Genomic DNA, 18116 nt, shown 5'->3' on the forward strand with positions numbered 1-18116 from the left:
TAATAATCTTATCTATTGTTTCTAGTGAAAAATATACCTCTTTTACACCTAAATTTTATTAGTCTGAACCTATGAAGCACGGACACTCCAGTCCTTTGCCGTGTCCGGTGTCTGACACGCGTCCGTGTCAGTGTCCGACACCGACACGACACCCGTATTACGTTCTATATTTTAGACATTATAGTTGTCCACGTGTCAGTATCTATGTCGTGTCTAGTGTCCGTGTCGATGTCAGTGCTTCATAGGTCTGAACTGAATATTTTCTACAATTAGGAACCAAACCAAATTTAATTAACATATTGATTCAAGACATCCTAAATAGTATAGCTTATATTGTATATATTTTATGTTTCAAAATTCACTTTGATCAAAAGTCAGTCCATGTATCCTGATTGACAACAGGAAGGTGACTAATCACCCATCTCTCTACCTCGTACGTGGCTTTCTGCCACTATGTAATACTAATATGAGGTCTTCACTCTTGAGGTGCATTATTTTTATTTTTATTTTCTTGAAAATAGTCCACTTGAGAATCAATTTTTTTTTTAAAAAAATAAAGATTACTCGACTACTACATAATCTCAGTTTATTTTGAACATGATTACTTGTTGCAAATTGTCATTCCCACCACATGTTTGACAAGATCACCTCCACAGCTCCACTACTCATGTACGTAGTTTACTTATCAAATGTTAAAATTTTGAGTATGTCAATTATCAAAATAAAAACTGTAAGGATATTATTATCTGTCAAAAAATTTCAACCTTAACCATATTAATATACAGAGAAATCTAAGTGTGATTTATACTGATAGAGGCATAGAGCTTTTAAATCGTGTCTTAGGTATGGGAATTTTTTGCCTATTAATATTTTCACACACACACACAGCTTTTTTACAGCAGCTTTAGTATACTTGCAGTTGAATGTTGCTTAGATTCTTGTTACAAAATGCCATCGGATTAGAAAGGAATAAAGGGTGACAAAAGGTTTCATCTTTTATTCTTTTAATTAATTTTCACTTTGCTCTTTTCTTCTTTCTTTGTGTGTGCGTGACTATATGCTACTTTTTCTTTCTTTAGTTTTTTCCTTTTGTTGCAAATCAGGAAAAGATTTCTTCATTTATAGTTTGACAAGGATACGTTATTTTACACAATCAGAAAGTTAGGGAAACAAAGCATCAACACTAAAATAAATGACAATAGAAACAAGTTTAGAATTATAACAAAACAGCCAACCGAAAAATGTTGCTAAAGAGAAGCCGGTTTGGTGGAGGACATTGGAAACATTCATATATAAATGTTGCATTGAGAATTGATGAACACGCAACATTAAGTTTCAAACAATTTCATAATAACATGAGACAAACGAGCCGTTACAATAATAAATAAAAAAAAAGTCTTATTAGAAGAGTCGAGAGGTTATTTTTCAATAGTGATATCATTGTTTATTATTATAGATAAGATGATGCCCTTTTCCACCTCAATTACTCAAAAAGGTATGTGTATGGAGCCAAGCTATTAATCGCATGACTTTACCAAGCTTGTACTCAAACTCTATGCCTTTTTTGACAATTAGGTTACTTCTTCTCAAAGTCCACTCACCTGTCCACAAACCATACCAATCTTAAACATAGGACTAAGACCCATATTTATTTCTGATTTTAATTTGCACCAACCACTATGAATGTGTCAACGTGCAAAAAGTGTCCGTGGATTTTGATTTAATTACATGACACAATACCATAATCAGGTATTCCTAAAAATATCTTAGGTCCTTTAATTACATACCTTAACAAATGTATATACACATATGTTACTTAATATAATTATAATTTATTTCTCCATGTCTTTCACAAGGAGGGTAAAAACTGGTGATTATAATTATATTATACATAGTACTATTTTGCAAAGTCGTTAAATAAGAGATGGAGGTGTACTAATAAATAAAAAACAAAACTATTAATGATTAGTACTTGGAAGTGGGACAACCGACACTTGGACTCCTTATTCGTACCCCACGATATATATACCACTTTATTCGTATCCCAACCAAGTACCATATCCTCTTCAATGTTCTGATTTTCTCATTGGGTAATAGATTTTTAATCATCAAGGATACTATTAATTTGAAAATTGCAATTTTTCTCTCTGGTGTGAACTGTAAACACATGCTTACAAATCGTTGCAGATTATCGAATTTGGTGGCAACCTCATGAATCATTGAGCCATAACTAAATATGACTCATCAGTTTTCTCTCATGTCAACATCTTGAATAATGCTTGATTTTTGCATTCATAAATCATAATGCAAGTTGGCCAGAGCTTTCTCTTTCCTAACATTCATAAATTCTTGGTGAATATGCAGCATATATATAGCCCCGTCATATTCTATATAATACACAAGAGTTCATTTTCAATTTCAATTGTTTTTTTATTTATATATTGCAAATGGTTATGATGTCAGCATCTCTGTTGATTATATCCGTGAGTGATGTGTACTTTCTGTTCTTATTATAAATTGAATATAACATTGCATTGCTGATCATGACTCCATGGTTATTAGTTGTATTTTGGTATGTTTTTTGAAATATTATTTTATTCACTTAATTACGATTTGAATTTTGCAGTCTTTTAAAAATGAAATAGAAGAAAAATGAAAACTACACGCTATGCTCGTCATGCGTGCATTTTAGCAGGAATACGAGTGAGGAGATTTGTGGTTTTATTGATAAGTAATATCTTTAAGTTTTTCATCTTGTTATGAGTACTTCTCTAAAGCTTCAGAAACTCAAGCTACTTTTAGGAATTTAAATCTTTGTAAAATCATGATTTTATTTCTTTGTAATTTTTTATATAGTTATACAAATTTATGGACTTTTTTTTTGGGGTACATTATGCACATATCATATGTTAATACATACGTTACATTAGGTAATAACATTTAACTCGTATGATTTGATATACTGGGTAAGATTTAATGTTAATTTATAACATGATCGAGGTTTAATTTTATTTTTTCTTTAAAATATATGTATCTGCGTACTATTTTAGTATATATTTAGCACATTATCTAAAATTTTGATTTTTAACCATGTTCATATGATCTATGTAGTTGATCTTATTTAATTACAAGACTATTTTATTATAATTATTTTATTTGATCAATGTTTTAAAAAAATTACTAAATTAAGCCAAAAATATATAATTTTAGGTTTAATCCACTCATAATAATAAGTTTTTCTAAAACTTATAGTGCGGTCACAATGGTGATATAACAAATTATGATCCGTCACTAAAACTTACACATATTGATGGAAGAGAAACTGCGAGTTATGTTTAAGGAATCTTTTGATGTACTTATATATTTTCAGTAAAATCTATAATAACGGTGACACTATCGTTGGTTTAATATACTAAGACATATCACCATACTGATGAAAGTAAAATCATATTCTACCAACAAAAACAAATATCATCAATAAAACCTATAGTGACTGATTTTAATAGTTGGTATAAGAAATTATAGTGAGACAAATGTGCGTTAATTATGCGTTGCAGTATGATCTTTTGTCCTTTAACGATAGTTTTTTAATTTACTTTCACAAAAGAGGTTAAATAGTTTGTGTGCGTTGGTGGAACCGTGGAGGGTTTGATGTTGTATTGTTTATATTTCTTATAATCTATTAACATATTATTAAAAGAGTTTAATAATGATAATAGTTACTGGGTTAATTATGCTTTTGATTGTTAAATTTTTTTGAGTTTTTATTTTTATTTTTTAAATAAAAAATTAATTGATTGATCTTAGTTTTTGATTTTTTTCTGCCGGTTAACCATTTGATTCTTACTCATAGATCTTATTGTTAAGAGGTGATGTGACATTAATTTTATTATTATTTATTATAAAATGTAATTAAATAATTATAAAATTAATGCCAAATTATCATGTTACAGCAAGATTTAATGACAAGGACTAAAACATTAATCGACAAAACAAAAATCAAGAATTAAGACTAGTTAAAATTTTAGTTAAAAACTAAAAGTGAAAACTCAAAAATTTAAGAATAAAAAACATAGTTAATTCATAATTATTTGATAACTAGGATAGTTTAGATTTCCTATAATATAATATACTGATAAAAACAAGTTACAATCTATCAACACATTATTACGTTATTGAAAGAGTTTAATTATGAAAATAATTATTTGATAAGTCGGTAATTTTATATAACTAATTAATTTTTTTAAATGAAAAGTTATTTGAGATTTTTTATTTGATATTTAATTAATTCTTTTTCATTGGATTAATCTATTTTGAGATAAAATGTTATTTTATTCCGTGATCAAGCTAAAAATTGAGCCTAATATCTTGATTAAGAAACTTAAGTGTGAAATCACTTATTGTACCAGTTTTTTTTTTATATATCTAAATTTTAAACTAAAAGCAATGCTACTTATATGTTGTGAAATTGAAATTTATCCATCTCAGTGTTTCGGCCTAAACTTTAACTACCATGGACAAAATTCACCAAACATCTGTATATGTTTTATTACAGCTATTAAATCATGAATATTAATTACGAGCATTTTTATTTAATTAGAAAATTCCATTCCCAACTATTCTAGTATATAATCATTAGGGGAATAATCATATAGGTTCACACATATGCTCCCAAACTAGGATTAATTTACCATTTATTATTCACAATCAATTAGTTGTTTTATGGTTCAAGGGATTTTGACATTTATGGAAGCACGTGATTCTGGTCAACACTCAATACAATATAAGCATGTGAAAAATGTCTTTTTAATTTTGATGGTTTTGGGGGAGCTTGTAATCCTAATGAAACGTGTGGTATGAGTTGCACTAACGTGGATGATTATTGGGAATTTTTTATGATTGTCATGTTAGAACAAATCTCTTTTAACCTGTGATATTACAAACTACAAAGAAACACAGGTTATTAATAAAATGCGGAAATTACAGATCAAAACATACCTCCAGCCATTGCTATGAAGAGTTTCTTGTTTTGGTTCTTCCAAGCTCTCTCTCTTCCACTCTCTAGATGGTGTATAAGACTGAATTCGAAGGGATGAGCTCAGGGACCAAATTCATGTGCTTATATAGGCATTCTACCATCAAGAATGCATTTATCAGCCATTACCACTCATTATTGGCTGTTACAATTCTTTATTGGCCATTATCATCCATTAACAACCATTCAAAATGGCTTTCAAAACTGATGAGCGTTACAAAATTTCAAAATGTTATGACCATGAATTATTACATTCTCCCACTTGGTCCAAACATTTTGACTTAATGCTCAATCTTCTTAAGAAATGAATATATGAATCATAGTGATAGTTCCTCTTATAACGAGTAATATCATCTATGTATTACAATATACTCAATTTCCCAAGCAGTATACTTAAAGTGGTAATAAAACTTCATGAATAAACCCAATGTTTATTCTTGGTCCAAAACATAATTTTTCTCAAATAAATCAATGTGCACCAAAATATGAGAAAATATCATAATATAAAAGTTTCAATTTTTACATATATGTATACAATCATAAATTGGAACCAAGTCCCATTCTTTCTACATGATCCTTAAATTTAAACGGTGGCATGCCTTTAGTTAAAGGATCAGCGATCATCAACTCAGTGCTTATATGCTCAATGACCACTTTCTTGTCTTTTACTCTTTCTCTAATGGCTAAGTACTTAATGTCGATGTGCTTACTTCGACTTCCACTTTTGTTATTCTTAGCCATAAAGACAGCAGCTGAGTTATCGCAAAAAATTCTTAAAGGCCTTGAAATAGTATCAATTATCTTCAGCCCAGAAATGAAACTTTTAAGCCATACACCATGTGATGTAGCCTCAAAACAAGAGACAAACTCAGCTTCCATGGTAGAAGTAGCAGTCAAAGACTGCTTAACACTCCTCCATGAAATAGCTCCACCAGCCATCATGAAAATGTACCCAGATGTTGATCTACGAGAGTCAACACAACCAGCAAAGTCTGAGTCTGAATAACCAATCGCATCTAGATTGTCTGTCTGTCTATACATAAGCATGTAATCTTTGGTCCCTTGAAGGTACCTCAACACTTTCTTAGCAGCTCTCCAGTGGTCAATACCTGGATTACTCTGATATCTTCCTAACATTCCAACTGCAAAAGCAATGTCAGGCCTTGTGCATACTTGAGTATACATGAGGCTTCCAACAACTGAAGCATAAGGAATGTTTTTCATTTGTTCCCTCTCAAAGTCATTCTTTGGACATTGGTTCAAATTAAACCTATCACCCTTCACAATGGGAGCAACACTTGGTGAACAATCTTTCATCCGAAATCTCTCTAGAATTTTGTTAATATAGGTTTCCTGTGATAGACCCAAAATACCTCGAGATCTATCTCTATGAATCTTAATGCCGATGACATAAGATGCATCACCCATATCCTTCATGTCAAAATTCTTAGAGAGAAATTGTTTCACCTCATGTAGCAAACCCCGATCATTGGCTGCAAGTAAAATATCATCTACATATAAAACAAGAAAGCATATTTTACTCCCACTAACCTTGTGGTATATGCATTGATCCATGGGGTTTTCATCAAAACCAAATGAAGAAATTATCCCATGAAACTTAAGGTACCACTGACGGGAAGCTTGTTTTAAACCATATATAGATTTATTAAGCTTGCAAACCAAATGCTCACCACTATTAGAGGAGAAACCTTCAGGTTGTTTCATATAAACCTCCTCCTCTAAATCACCATTAAGAAAAGCTGTTTTCACATCCATTTGTTGCAACTCAAGGTCAAAATGAGCAACTAATGCCAAGATTATACGAAGAGAATCTTTCTTAGATACTGGAGAAAAAGTCTCTTTATAATCTATTCCTTCCTTTTGAGTAAATCCCTTAGCAACAAGTCTTGCCTTGTATCTCTCAATGTTGCCTAATGAATCCTTTTTGGTCTTAAAGACCCATTTACATCCAATGGCCTTCGCCCCATTAGGCAACTCTACAAGGTTCCAAACTTTGTTACTCTGCATGGAACTCATCTCATCCTTCATGGCATCATACCATAAATTTGACTCTTTACAACTCATGGCTTGATCAAAAGTTTCAGGATCATTTTCAGCTCCAATATTATAGTCAGATTCTTGCAAATATACAATATAATCACTAGGAATAGCTGATTTTCTTACTCTAGTAGACCTCCTTAATGTTGCATCAACATTTTCTTGGGGATCATGTTGTTCAACTGGTTGTTCATCATTTTCATGAATTTGATGATCAACTTGATCTACTGGATTATCAACAACAGTTTGTGGAATGCCAATCATGTGTTGTTCATCATCCCTTTGAACTTGAGGGGTATGAATTACAACCAATCTTTCATTTGACGTGGAAGGTTGAGATTCTATATAATCAATTTCAGAACCTAAGTCCCTCAATTGATCACTCCCACTGATCAAATCATTTTCAATAAATTTGGCATTTCTTGATTCCACAATCCTAGTAATATGATGTGGACAATAAAACCTATAACCTTTAGACCTTTCGGCATATCCAATGAAATACCCACTAATGGTCCTCGGGTCAAGTTTCTTCTCTTGTGGGTTATATATTCTCACCTCAGACGGACAACCCCAAACGCGCATATGTTTCAAACTCGGTTTCCAACCTTTAAATAACTCAAAAGGTGTCTTTGGGACAGCCTTGGTTGGAACACGATTTAATATATACGCTGCCGTCTTTAGTGCTTCAGCCCACAAGGATTTAGGAAGATTGGAGTTGCTAAGCATACTCCGCACCATGTCCAATAATGTTCGGTTCCTTCTTTCTGCCACACCATTCTGATTCGGAGAACCAGGCATAGTGTATTGGGCAACAATCCCATGTTCTTGAAGGAACTTTGCAAAGGGACCAGGTGCTTGTCCATTCTCAGTATACCTGCCATAGTATTCTCCACCTCTATCTGATCTCACTATTTTTATTTGCTTGCCACATTGGTTCTCAACTTCAGCCTTAAAGACTTTGAAGGCATCCAATGCTTCGTATTTGTTATGAAGCAAATAAACATTCATATATCGTGAATAATCATCTATAAAGGTGATAAAATATTTCTGACCATGTGCATCCATATCTGGACAACAAATATCAGTATGAATTATTTCTAATATGCTTGAACTCCTATTAGCACCTTTCTTAGACATGTTGGTCTGCTTACCCTTAATGCAGTCCATACAAGTCTTAAAGTCAGCAAAATCTAGAGTATTGAGTACCCCATCTTTCACTAACCTTTTAATCCTCTCAATGGAGATATGTCCTAATCTCCGGTGCCATAACATAGAGGAATTCTCATTAATATTACACCTTTTAATACCAGTTTGAACATGCATAGAACTATAAGTGACATTATTTTGTAAACCAAGAAGATAAAGACCATCAGACAATATACCATTCCCAACACATTCAGAATTATAAAATAACTCAAATGATGTGTCTTTGAAATTAAAGGAATATCCAAACGGTACAAGCCTTGAAATAGAAATCAAGTTTCGGGAAAAACTTGGTACATAAAAAGTCCTTTCTAATTTTAAAATAAAGCCACTACTTAAAGTCAAAATGCAAGTTCCAATGGCCTCCACATGTGAGCCTAGCTTATTGCCTGATAAAATGCTTTGCTCACTTCCCACTGGTTTCCTTAGGTTTTGCATACCCTGTAAAGAATTTGCAATATGAATAGTAGATCCAGAATCAATCCACCAGGTGTTAATATTAACACTAACCATATTAGATTCATAACATACTAATGAGATTGATTTACCTTTCTTCTCAAGCCATTTCTGGAATCCGGGGCAATTCTTTTTCATGTGTCCCTTCTTCTTGCAAAAGAAACACTTTGCCACCTTCTTAATATCAGCTTGAGGTGATATTTTACCATTCCCCTTCTGATAAGCTTGAGACTTAATTGCTTTGTTCTTCCCATAAGCAGTAGTCAGTAGTGCACTCTCACCCATCTCCATTACAAGCCTTTCTTCTTCCTGAACACACATGGTCATTAATTCATTGATAGACCATTTATCTTTATGTGTGTTGTAGGAAATCTTAAATGGCCCATATTCATGCGGAAGGGTGTTCAAAATGAAATGCACTAGGAAGGACTCAGACATATCAACCTCTAGTTTCTTAAGTTGAGCTGAAATATCTCGCATTTTCATGATGTACTCACGCACACCTTTCACACTGGTGAGCCGAAGAGAAGAAAACTTCATGATCAAGGTGCTTGCTAAAGTCTTATCTGAAGTGATGAACTGGTCATCAATGGCCTTAAGCAAGTCTCGGACCTTTTCATGCTGGTCAACAGAACCACGTATCCCAGCCGAGATTTTAGTCTTAATGAACATCACGCTGAGCCGGTTGGATCGTTCCCACCGCTCATATAGCGCAACGTCAGCTGGGCTACTTTCATTTGTGATTGCAGGTGGTTCGTCTTTCCTTATAGCATAATCTATGTCCATCCACCCCAATTGTAAAAGAATTCTCTCCTTCCATATCTTATAGTTATCTCCTTTGAGTTCGGGAACATCACATTGAATATCAGAAAAATTAATAGTTTGAGAAGCTGCAAAATTCAAAGGCTTATGTCAAAATTTGAGGCATACTAATCTTAATTGTATCTTTTACCAATGTAAACATACCATAAAATTGAATCTTGTGACATAAAAATTGCCTGTGGGCTAAATTTTTAATTCAATAAGAAACAATTAAACCTTATGATAGAATAATCAAATTATTTGCTTAATATTCATGCTTTACGGGTACAATATGAAAATAATTTAATTTCTATCGTAAATTTTTACTTTATGATAAAATCGACAAATTATCCATACATCATGATGCCTGTGGGTAAATCATGAAAAATAATACGTCATTTTATCCCAATTAATTATACAGATATAATAAAAATTCTTGTGAGATAAAATTCATTATATAAGTATAATTAATTACAATATTATGTCTAATTCCTTATATGATCTTTAACCAACTTAATATATAATTTTAATCAAATATAGATGCTGTGGCTAATCCATAATTAATCAAAATCATAAAGATCACTTAGACATAAAAATTTATTATATGAGAATAAATAGTATTTTGCATTTCAAAATCAAGATACAATATAATTATGAATAAGATTCTCATATAATTTTATAATTGAAATATAATATTATGCATTTGATTTCATATATATATGCATAGAATAAAATGTTCTAGAATATATTCATGCATAAATTAAATCAAAATTCAAAAAACTGTAAAGCACAATGTGTATATAACGTATTAAAAATGACAACATATCAGAAAAGCCTTATTGGTTTAGTGGTCTGCACATACATTAGTGTTCTCGGAGTCAAGGGTTTGATACCCAGCTAGCTTAAAACGTAGGAGTTTTTGTCTTTTTTTTTTTTTTAAACACTGTTCATCATCTTCAACCTTTAGCGGGTCAAACCCGACCCATACGCAGACCCGTTCGTTTTTCATTCATTCGGACACCATTTTTCACGATTCAAAAGCCAAAATTAAGGAAATCAAACGAAATACATATTTCTAATTTTATTTTTTAAGAAACAAGGCCCTTCATACCATAAACAAAATCAAATCGGAAAATACCGAAAAACGAAAATGGACAAGGCAGAGGCAATTCTTGCTCTGATACCAAATGTTAGAACAAATCTCTTTTAACCTGTGATATTACAAACTACAAAGAAACACAGGTTATTAATAAAATGCGGAAATTACAGATCAAAACATACCTCCAGCCATTGCTATGAAGAGTTTCTTGTTTTGGTTCTTCCAAGCTCTCTCTCTTCCACTCTCTAGATGGTGTATAAGACTGAATTCGAAGGGATGAGCTCAGGGACCAAATTCATGTGCTTATATAGGCATTCTACCATCAAGAATGCATTTATCAGCCATTACCACTCATTATTGGCTGTTACAATTCTTTATTGGCCATTATCATCCATTAACAACCATTCAAAATGGCTTTCAAAACTGATGAGCGTTACAAAATTTCAAAATGTTATGACCATGAATTATTACATGTCATGCCAGCCTCAGTTCACAGGGGTCACATAGTTAGGTGAGCATCGCTGGAACTAGCAAGTGTTAAATTCTATATTGCCTATAAATTCTATATGTTTCCCATCTTCCCTGAATTTCATTTAACATAGTATTTCTTGGTAAGTGTGGTCTTCATTTAAACTGAAGAATCTATTTTTGGAAGTTAAAAAAAAAATCAATCACCACAAATCATAGAAATGCTTACTCAAATTACATAATGTATGTTTAAATATATCCAAAACAAACTTTATTGAACTCAGATTCCCCTAAGATGTCTTTCATTCTGTGACTTACTAAAAGGGAACCGGCTGCTTACTCTTCACAAAGTTACTTTTTTGAACAAAGGTTCCCTATGTCCTTTATGTTCAAATAAGATTGAGTCAAATGTTCATTTGTTCTTTTCTTGCAGAAAATCTCTCCAAGTTTGGGTTTACATTCGTGATTTGGCTCATTTCCGCAGGCGTTTCACTTCTTTATAGCGCATTACTGACTCTTTAACTAGGGACAAATCCACATCAGGTGTTCAAGAAAAATTACATTGTCTAGCTATAACAATTACAGTCTACTACATCTGGTTGTCTAGGACACAAATTGATTTTTGAAGATTATCAATTTTCTGTAATAGAAGTTATTAGCAAGATTAAGTTTCTTATGTATAGACAAGCGCACATGTTGCATTTGTTTTAGCATCTTGATATAGGTCTTCTTGTATTAGAGAGACTTTTGATTTTCTCTAGCTACAGGGTATGTCTTGTTTATTGTTGTATCATTTTGGGTTTAATATATTTTACATTTTTTCAAAAAAAAACAAACTTTATGCTAAAATTTGACACCTTTTAATTTTATGATGATGAAAAATATATTAAAATTTTTGAAGGAATAAAATCTAAATATTTTCTATATTTAGAAAACATATTTTTTACTTAGTAGTTGGTAAGGATAAAAGGAGAATTACTTTTTCTTTTACATAAGGACAATTACTTCTGTAAACTTAGTTCTAATTCTTGACCACTGGCAAATACGAGAACGCCACGTATTGAAGCCTCATACCACAATCGCACTCAACTACTAACATTAACATATACACTAATAATGGGCTTGGACCATTTTGATTCATTGAAAATATTGTGTTGTCGAGATCTTACCCAACCAAGATTAATTCGTGTAATGCTGCCAAATAATCAATGCTTTCACTTTTGCTTCCGAAGTTAACTTGTGATATTATGCTTGATGTGAAGTTACTTTTAAAAGACATAACAATAATGGCTTTAAAAGATTAACTTTAAGCACGTTCTTGCTCATTTCGGTCAAATAAGGAAATTTCTTCAATAATATAGGATCGAGGTGGGTCGCTATGGCTTTGTCGGCTGAGTAAATTGATGAGCCATTTTTCAAGAAAATATTTATAAATGATAACCTTTTTGCCATGATATCAATTTATTTTAATAAATAAGAATTAAATTCAAGTATAATAAATTCATAAGTATTCACCCATATTACTCTACTAAACTAACTAATATCTAATAAAAATTAATAACTAATATTAATCTCTCTAAAAAGAGTGAAATATGTTTAATTTTTTAAAATAAAGTTTTATATTTGTATGTATAAAAAAATATTGGAAAAAACAATCCTACTATATTATAAAATAATTTTTTCTAGGTCGAATAAAATTACTTTCTTGAAAAATATTTATTATGTAATTTGATTGGTCAAATTTTTTTACTTAAAAGCTAGTTTTTAATTAAAGTTAAAAATATTTTTTTAAAAAAATAAAGTAAAAATTGTTTGTTAGTGTTTTTAGCTTAAAAAATATTTGATAAAAAAAATTATAACTTTTTAAATCATCACATGATATTAAATTTTGACCATCTATATTAAATTATACCGTACAAATTTAATTTTATACTCTCATATAAAATAGATTATTTTCTCATATGATATGTTCTATCTATCTATATATCTAAAGAGAAAAGACATTTTGCTGCCAACTTAAAAAAACATGAAGGACAAAATCTGATACACAGAAGAAAACTAGGAGCTTTGCATGGAGGATTTGAAGTGGGGGGTTTTGCTAAAACCCTAAATGTCTATCTATTTATTTGTTTAGTTAAATTAAGTTCATTTAAATAAATAAGCTACTTGAGACTTTTTTTTTTTTTTTCACAACTCAAACATAAACTTAAGTGTTCTAGTTGACTAATTTTTTTTTTGTCAGAAACGACGAATAAGTATCAAAGAAAAGTAAGGAAACGAAAAAAAAAGGCAAAATTTGTTTTTTAGTTGGGAGGCTTGCAGTGTGCATTTAAGAAGTATAATTAAAAGAGATTTTTGTTTGATTTTTAATCGTGTCTAATTATAAACTGAATTTTGCCTTAATTTTGTCTTGAAATTCAGTTTAAAATGTAAATAAAGGTGAATTTGTTTTTACGAACTCAATTTACTAAATGAAATTAATCAAAACATAAGTTTGCAAAGTTTAATCTAATCAATTTTTTTTACTGCAAGTTTAATCTAATCAATAATCATGCATTAAGTTGTCCTAGTTTGTATTTACACTAGCTTTTATTTCCATCATCGTTATTGTGGGCCGAAATGTATATGCGTGTATTGAATAAAAAATCGTAGCTAGAACTCATATTTAGCATATCTTAACTGGGAGGCAAAATAAGACTTAGCATATCTAGCCAACAACAAATTAAGCTCATCCTACATGGACCAAACCCAAACACTTATGGGCTGTTGCTACATGAATCCCATATATTTTCCCCTACACCTCCATAATTTCTAATATCCCAACATCACCCTTCCTATTTTATAATTTTTTGTCTGACTCTTCATTCTCCTACTGTCCACATTCTGCTTTTTGTGTTACATATTTGTTAATATGTAACTTATGCATTAACATTTCAGATTACGTATTTAGAAAATATTATATTTTGTGGATACTTAATCTGGAATATGCAATATGAATATGTACACAAATGAAAATTTGTTACGAATTCGTTAATCTAGAATTCATTTATTAAGGATCCAAATTCAGTTTTTTCAAAAAGGTATTGAGTCTCAAGATTGTACGTCTTGTGCATCACTATGGTTGCAATATTCCTGTTGTAAGTCTAAGGATTCAGAATATGTTTGGTTTAGACGATGAAAATAGAAAAGACAAACATAAAAGATAAATTTTTAACTTAAATATGAGTGTAAAAGATATAGGTGCCAAAAAAATAAAAATTTTTCTTTAATTTTCATTTCTCTCTTTCCTTCCAAACACACCCTCAATTATGTTTGCAATACCATTATGAGAAAACCCTTTGGAAACTTTAGAATAAACAGTGTGGGACCACAACATTTCAATCGAGTCCCTTTTCTTGTTATAATTTTATAATATAATGGAAAATTACAAGATTGTGTAGTGGACTAAAATAACAAAATTCTATCTAATTCTCTCCTATTAAATGGTTAAATGATATAATCTTCATAATATCCTTCATTTAATTAAAGTTTTATTTTTAGCAACTTCATATTTTTTGTCATATGCAATTAAATGAAAGAGTACTTTAGAAAACGATTTGACTTTCTTTTTAAGATTATCAAAATTATGTAATGTTAACTAATTTTTTTAATGGATGTTAATCAATTTCTTTTTCTTATATTTCATATATAACAATAATGAAGAAAGGGGAAATATACGAGGTTACACATCAAAATGCCAAGAGAGGACATTGTTAAAGTAGTAGGCAATTGCAAAACGCATGCCGTGCTTCTTCAGAGGCACCACTGTCACATTCAATTTGAGACAGCTAAGGGCATTTTTGCCCATTCGATTTGTTTTAAAATTCACACGGGGTGCAGGTGAAAATAATGAGGTGCACAAAGTAACTGCCCACCTACAAGTTTACTTCTGCATATTGCCTTTATTTTTGTATAGTTGTTTCTTCGGCTTTACTTCCGTTGACTGTCTTCTTTTTGTCGGAAGTATTCTAAAACTTAATATTTCAAAGTTCAATGGTTTGAAAAACAACTCCTAAATTTCCATACTAAAAAAAAAAGAAAAGAAAAAGAACTCCTAAAGAGTACAAGTTACTATTTCACTTTGAACTTGTAAAAACATAAGAAAATAGGTTTAAATATTTTTTTTATTCTTATCATTTAGCATCTATGTTTCATCCTTGTAAAATTGTTTATTTATTTTTAGTCATTACTGTTTGTTCTGTTTTTAATCCTTAAAATATTTTAGATAATATTTTGAGCAGTGAAAAAAATATTATCTAAAATGTTATATGGATGAATAATAAAATAGACATAATTTGTAATGATTAAGAAAAAAATAATTTTTAAAAAAGCAAAAAAATAACTTAAATTACAAAGATTAAAAAGATATTTAAGCAAAAACAATATAAGACTTTCGCCAAAAAATTCGAGCCTCTAGTGGATTTGCCCTCCCCAGTTATTGTTTTGTATTCAGAACATTATTAATCTGGGCAAATTGCAAAACAATCCTTACTGGTAGTGTTTTGCATTTTTCTCAGCTCATGCTTTTAAAAATATTGGTAATGATCTCACCCACCACGTGACATTCTCATGATGAATTCTAAGATATTCTATTGTAATAAAATCAATCCAATTCAAATACACTTACAAAGTTTATTTAATGGATAATTATATGACATATACCTCACCTATCATTATGAGAGATGTAAACAAAGCAATAATGATGGTTAGCAATCCTACTATACGTAAATACAACATGACCAGAAACACAATTATTGAATAGTAACGTAGTGTTTTCGTTTCGTCACAGCCATGTTCATTTCCCCACACACGTGCGCCATCAAACAAACTTCTGAATTTTTCTTCAATCTTCATATGGATAGATGCATACTAATTATTCACAAATCGGATTTAATGACGGGAATTGGAAGATTGTTTTCCCTTAACCACTGTGACGGGGCAAGAAGCATTTGTCATCACATGCTTGCTTACACTGCCCAACAACACCCTGGAAGAAACAAGTGTTTAAATTCTCTTTTAAAATCACATTAACCAGATTAAGTATCTAAAATAATTTCACATATCGACCTTGTAATTATAATTTTTGTGCAGCATCTTTTAAGAAAGAATTAAAAGAATAAATAGTGAGAAGTTTCATATATAGAAAAATGAAATATGAATAATATGATGCAAGAATGTAATAGAGGATGCTTGGTAAATGGTAAATAATGGTACCTTTTAATGGGACCTAAACCCCTGCTTCCAACAACCAAAGAGTCCAGGTGAAGATCTTCCACAGCATTACACAACTTCTCCCTTGGATCTCCCCAGTACACCTTTGCCACTGCCTTTGCCTGTTTCAAAACACCAACATAAACACACAAAGGTTGAACATATTCATGTTAATTACACTTACACCATACTTAATTTCTTCCCATGGTAACTGCAGAAGAAAATAAAACACAGTAATTAAGAAAAACAGCATAAATACCCCTTTAGTCTTGGAGGCAGTGTCAAGGATACCTATGACCTCAGGATCCCTAGCAATCCCATATTGCTTAGTAAAATTCAACTCCCTCAATTCCTCCAGAGGAACCAAAGCTGCAAACCCATTAACCAACCAAACACAAAATAATGTCAAGCACAGGCACAACTTATTATATACAATCAAACAAATTATAATGTAAAACATATTGTTACATGTTTCTTATAAAAAGAAACAAAAATAATATTATACTAGGATACACCATTTGACCATATAATACAAAATTTATATACAGGTCTTTAGATACAGAATTAAAGTTTCACTTCGATAATATGTATTATTTTTTAATACAAACCTTTATTATATAAATTATCGAAGTTAAAATTTAATTCTGGTTAGCAAATAACAAAAACAATATTTAAGGAATTAATATTTAAGTTTTGTCGATTACGATGTATATGTATATATATATGCATAACTAACATAAAAGGGAAAGGAGGCACTAACGTGAACCAGTGTCCTCAAAAAGCTCCTTTCGGGTGTGATGAGCTTGGGGAGGCTGAACAGTGATCAAGATGATTTGATCACCTTTGTTGATGAGATTATCAACGGCCCAACGAAGAGCTAATTTGCTGGTAGGAGAAAAGTCCACGGCTACTCCAACAGTTCGTGCCTTTGCCATATCTGAATGATGATGCCAAAAACTGAAAGGTTCAGTTCTGGTTTTATAGTTGGTGTTTGTGTTGTTTGGTATTCAGGGCAATTTAACTGCGCCCCTGGTTTTGAAAAGTACTACTAGATAAGAGAAGAATGTTGGTGAAAGCACTAGAATAAGATGGAGTGTGTGTGCTTTGTTCCTTAAAGATAAGTGTTGAAGGCGGAATTTGTGACAAATTAAGATGGTGTGGAATATGGCATAAAGGAGACATACACATAGACAGACAATGAATCTTGTTTTCCCACACAGTACTAGTCCACAGGAAAACACTAGATTATGCCATTGTAGTGCCATTTGTCCTGTCTAATTCCCCCAATTCACCTATGATTAGCTTCTAATTGCTTTCTAGAATCACTTATTGATTAGTTTCTTGAAAAGACATTACTAGAAAAGAACAAAGAAAATGATTGTTCTTAACATCACTATTTTTTTTTAGTTTAAAAAAGAAACAAGCATAACGAATAAAGGGAAGAGAGAGAAGATAAAATCCTTTTGCTTCTAAAATCTACTTTGTAAAAGTTTTTGTTACTAGAAATAAAGAAGCTTGACAAATCTCTTTACAACTTGCCTCTCTATTATAATTTTAGACTTTTAGTTGTCCCATGTCTTTAGATTTGATGATAACTCGCTATGATCCAAATATTTTTTATTTTATTTTTTACAAGTTGAATTTTTTTTATATATATATGTAGAAAATATTAAGTGGGTGAATGAATTGTTGCGAAGTTAATTGGAATAAATATTGATAACTTAATAGAATTATCTATCTGACCAT

The 18116-nt window shown here is 31.1% G+C and overlaps 1 protein-coding gene across 1 annotated transcript; it reads right to left on the reverse strand.

The window, feature by feature from the left end:
- Positions 1-15729: 15729 nt before the first annotated feature.
- LOC114384285 (universal stress protein PHOS32) lies at positions 15730-17518 on the reverse strand. Its single transcript, XM_028343947.1, has 4 exons — positions 17131-17518; positions 16630-16739; positions 16374-16492; positions 15730-16146 (listed from the first exon to the last, which is right to left on the reverse strand). Exons 1-4 carry the CDS (start codon positions 17303-17305, stop codon positions 16050-16052), a joined length of 501 nt encoding a protein of 166 aa, XP_028199748.1. The 5' UTR covers positions 17306-17518; the 3' UTR covers positions 15730-16049.
- Positions 17519-18116: the final 598 nt, after the last annotated feature.

This window comes from Glycine soja, chromosome 14, assembly GCF_004193775.1.
Source record: "Glycine soja cultivar W05 chromosome 14, ASM419377v2, whole genome shotgun sequence".
NCBI lineage: Eukaryota > Viridiplantae > Streptophyta > Magnoliopsida > Fabales > Fabaceae > Glycine > Glycine soja.

What these genes read in the sequence shown, in the direction of transcription:
- LOC114384285 (XM_028343947.1), bottom strand. Translation starts at nt 17,305, where the DNA reads ATGGCAAAGGCACGAACTGTTGGAGTAGCCGTGGACTTTTCTCCTACC. An exon ending in TTTTGAGGACACTGGTTCAC is followed by an intron (nt 16,740 to 17,130) that starts GTTAGTGCCTCC and finishes ATGGGTTTGCAG; the next exon opens with CTTTGGTTCCTCTGGAGGAA. An exon ending in CTGCCTCCAAGACTAAAGGG is followed by an intron (nt 16,493 to 16,629) that starts GTATTTATGCTG and finishes GTTTTGAAACAG; the next exon opens with GCAAAGGCAGTGGCAAAGGT.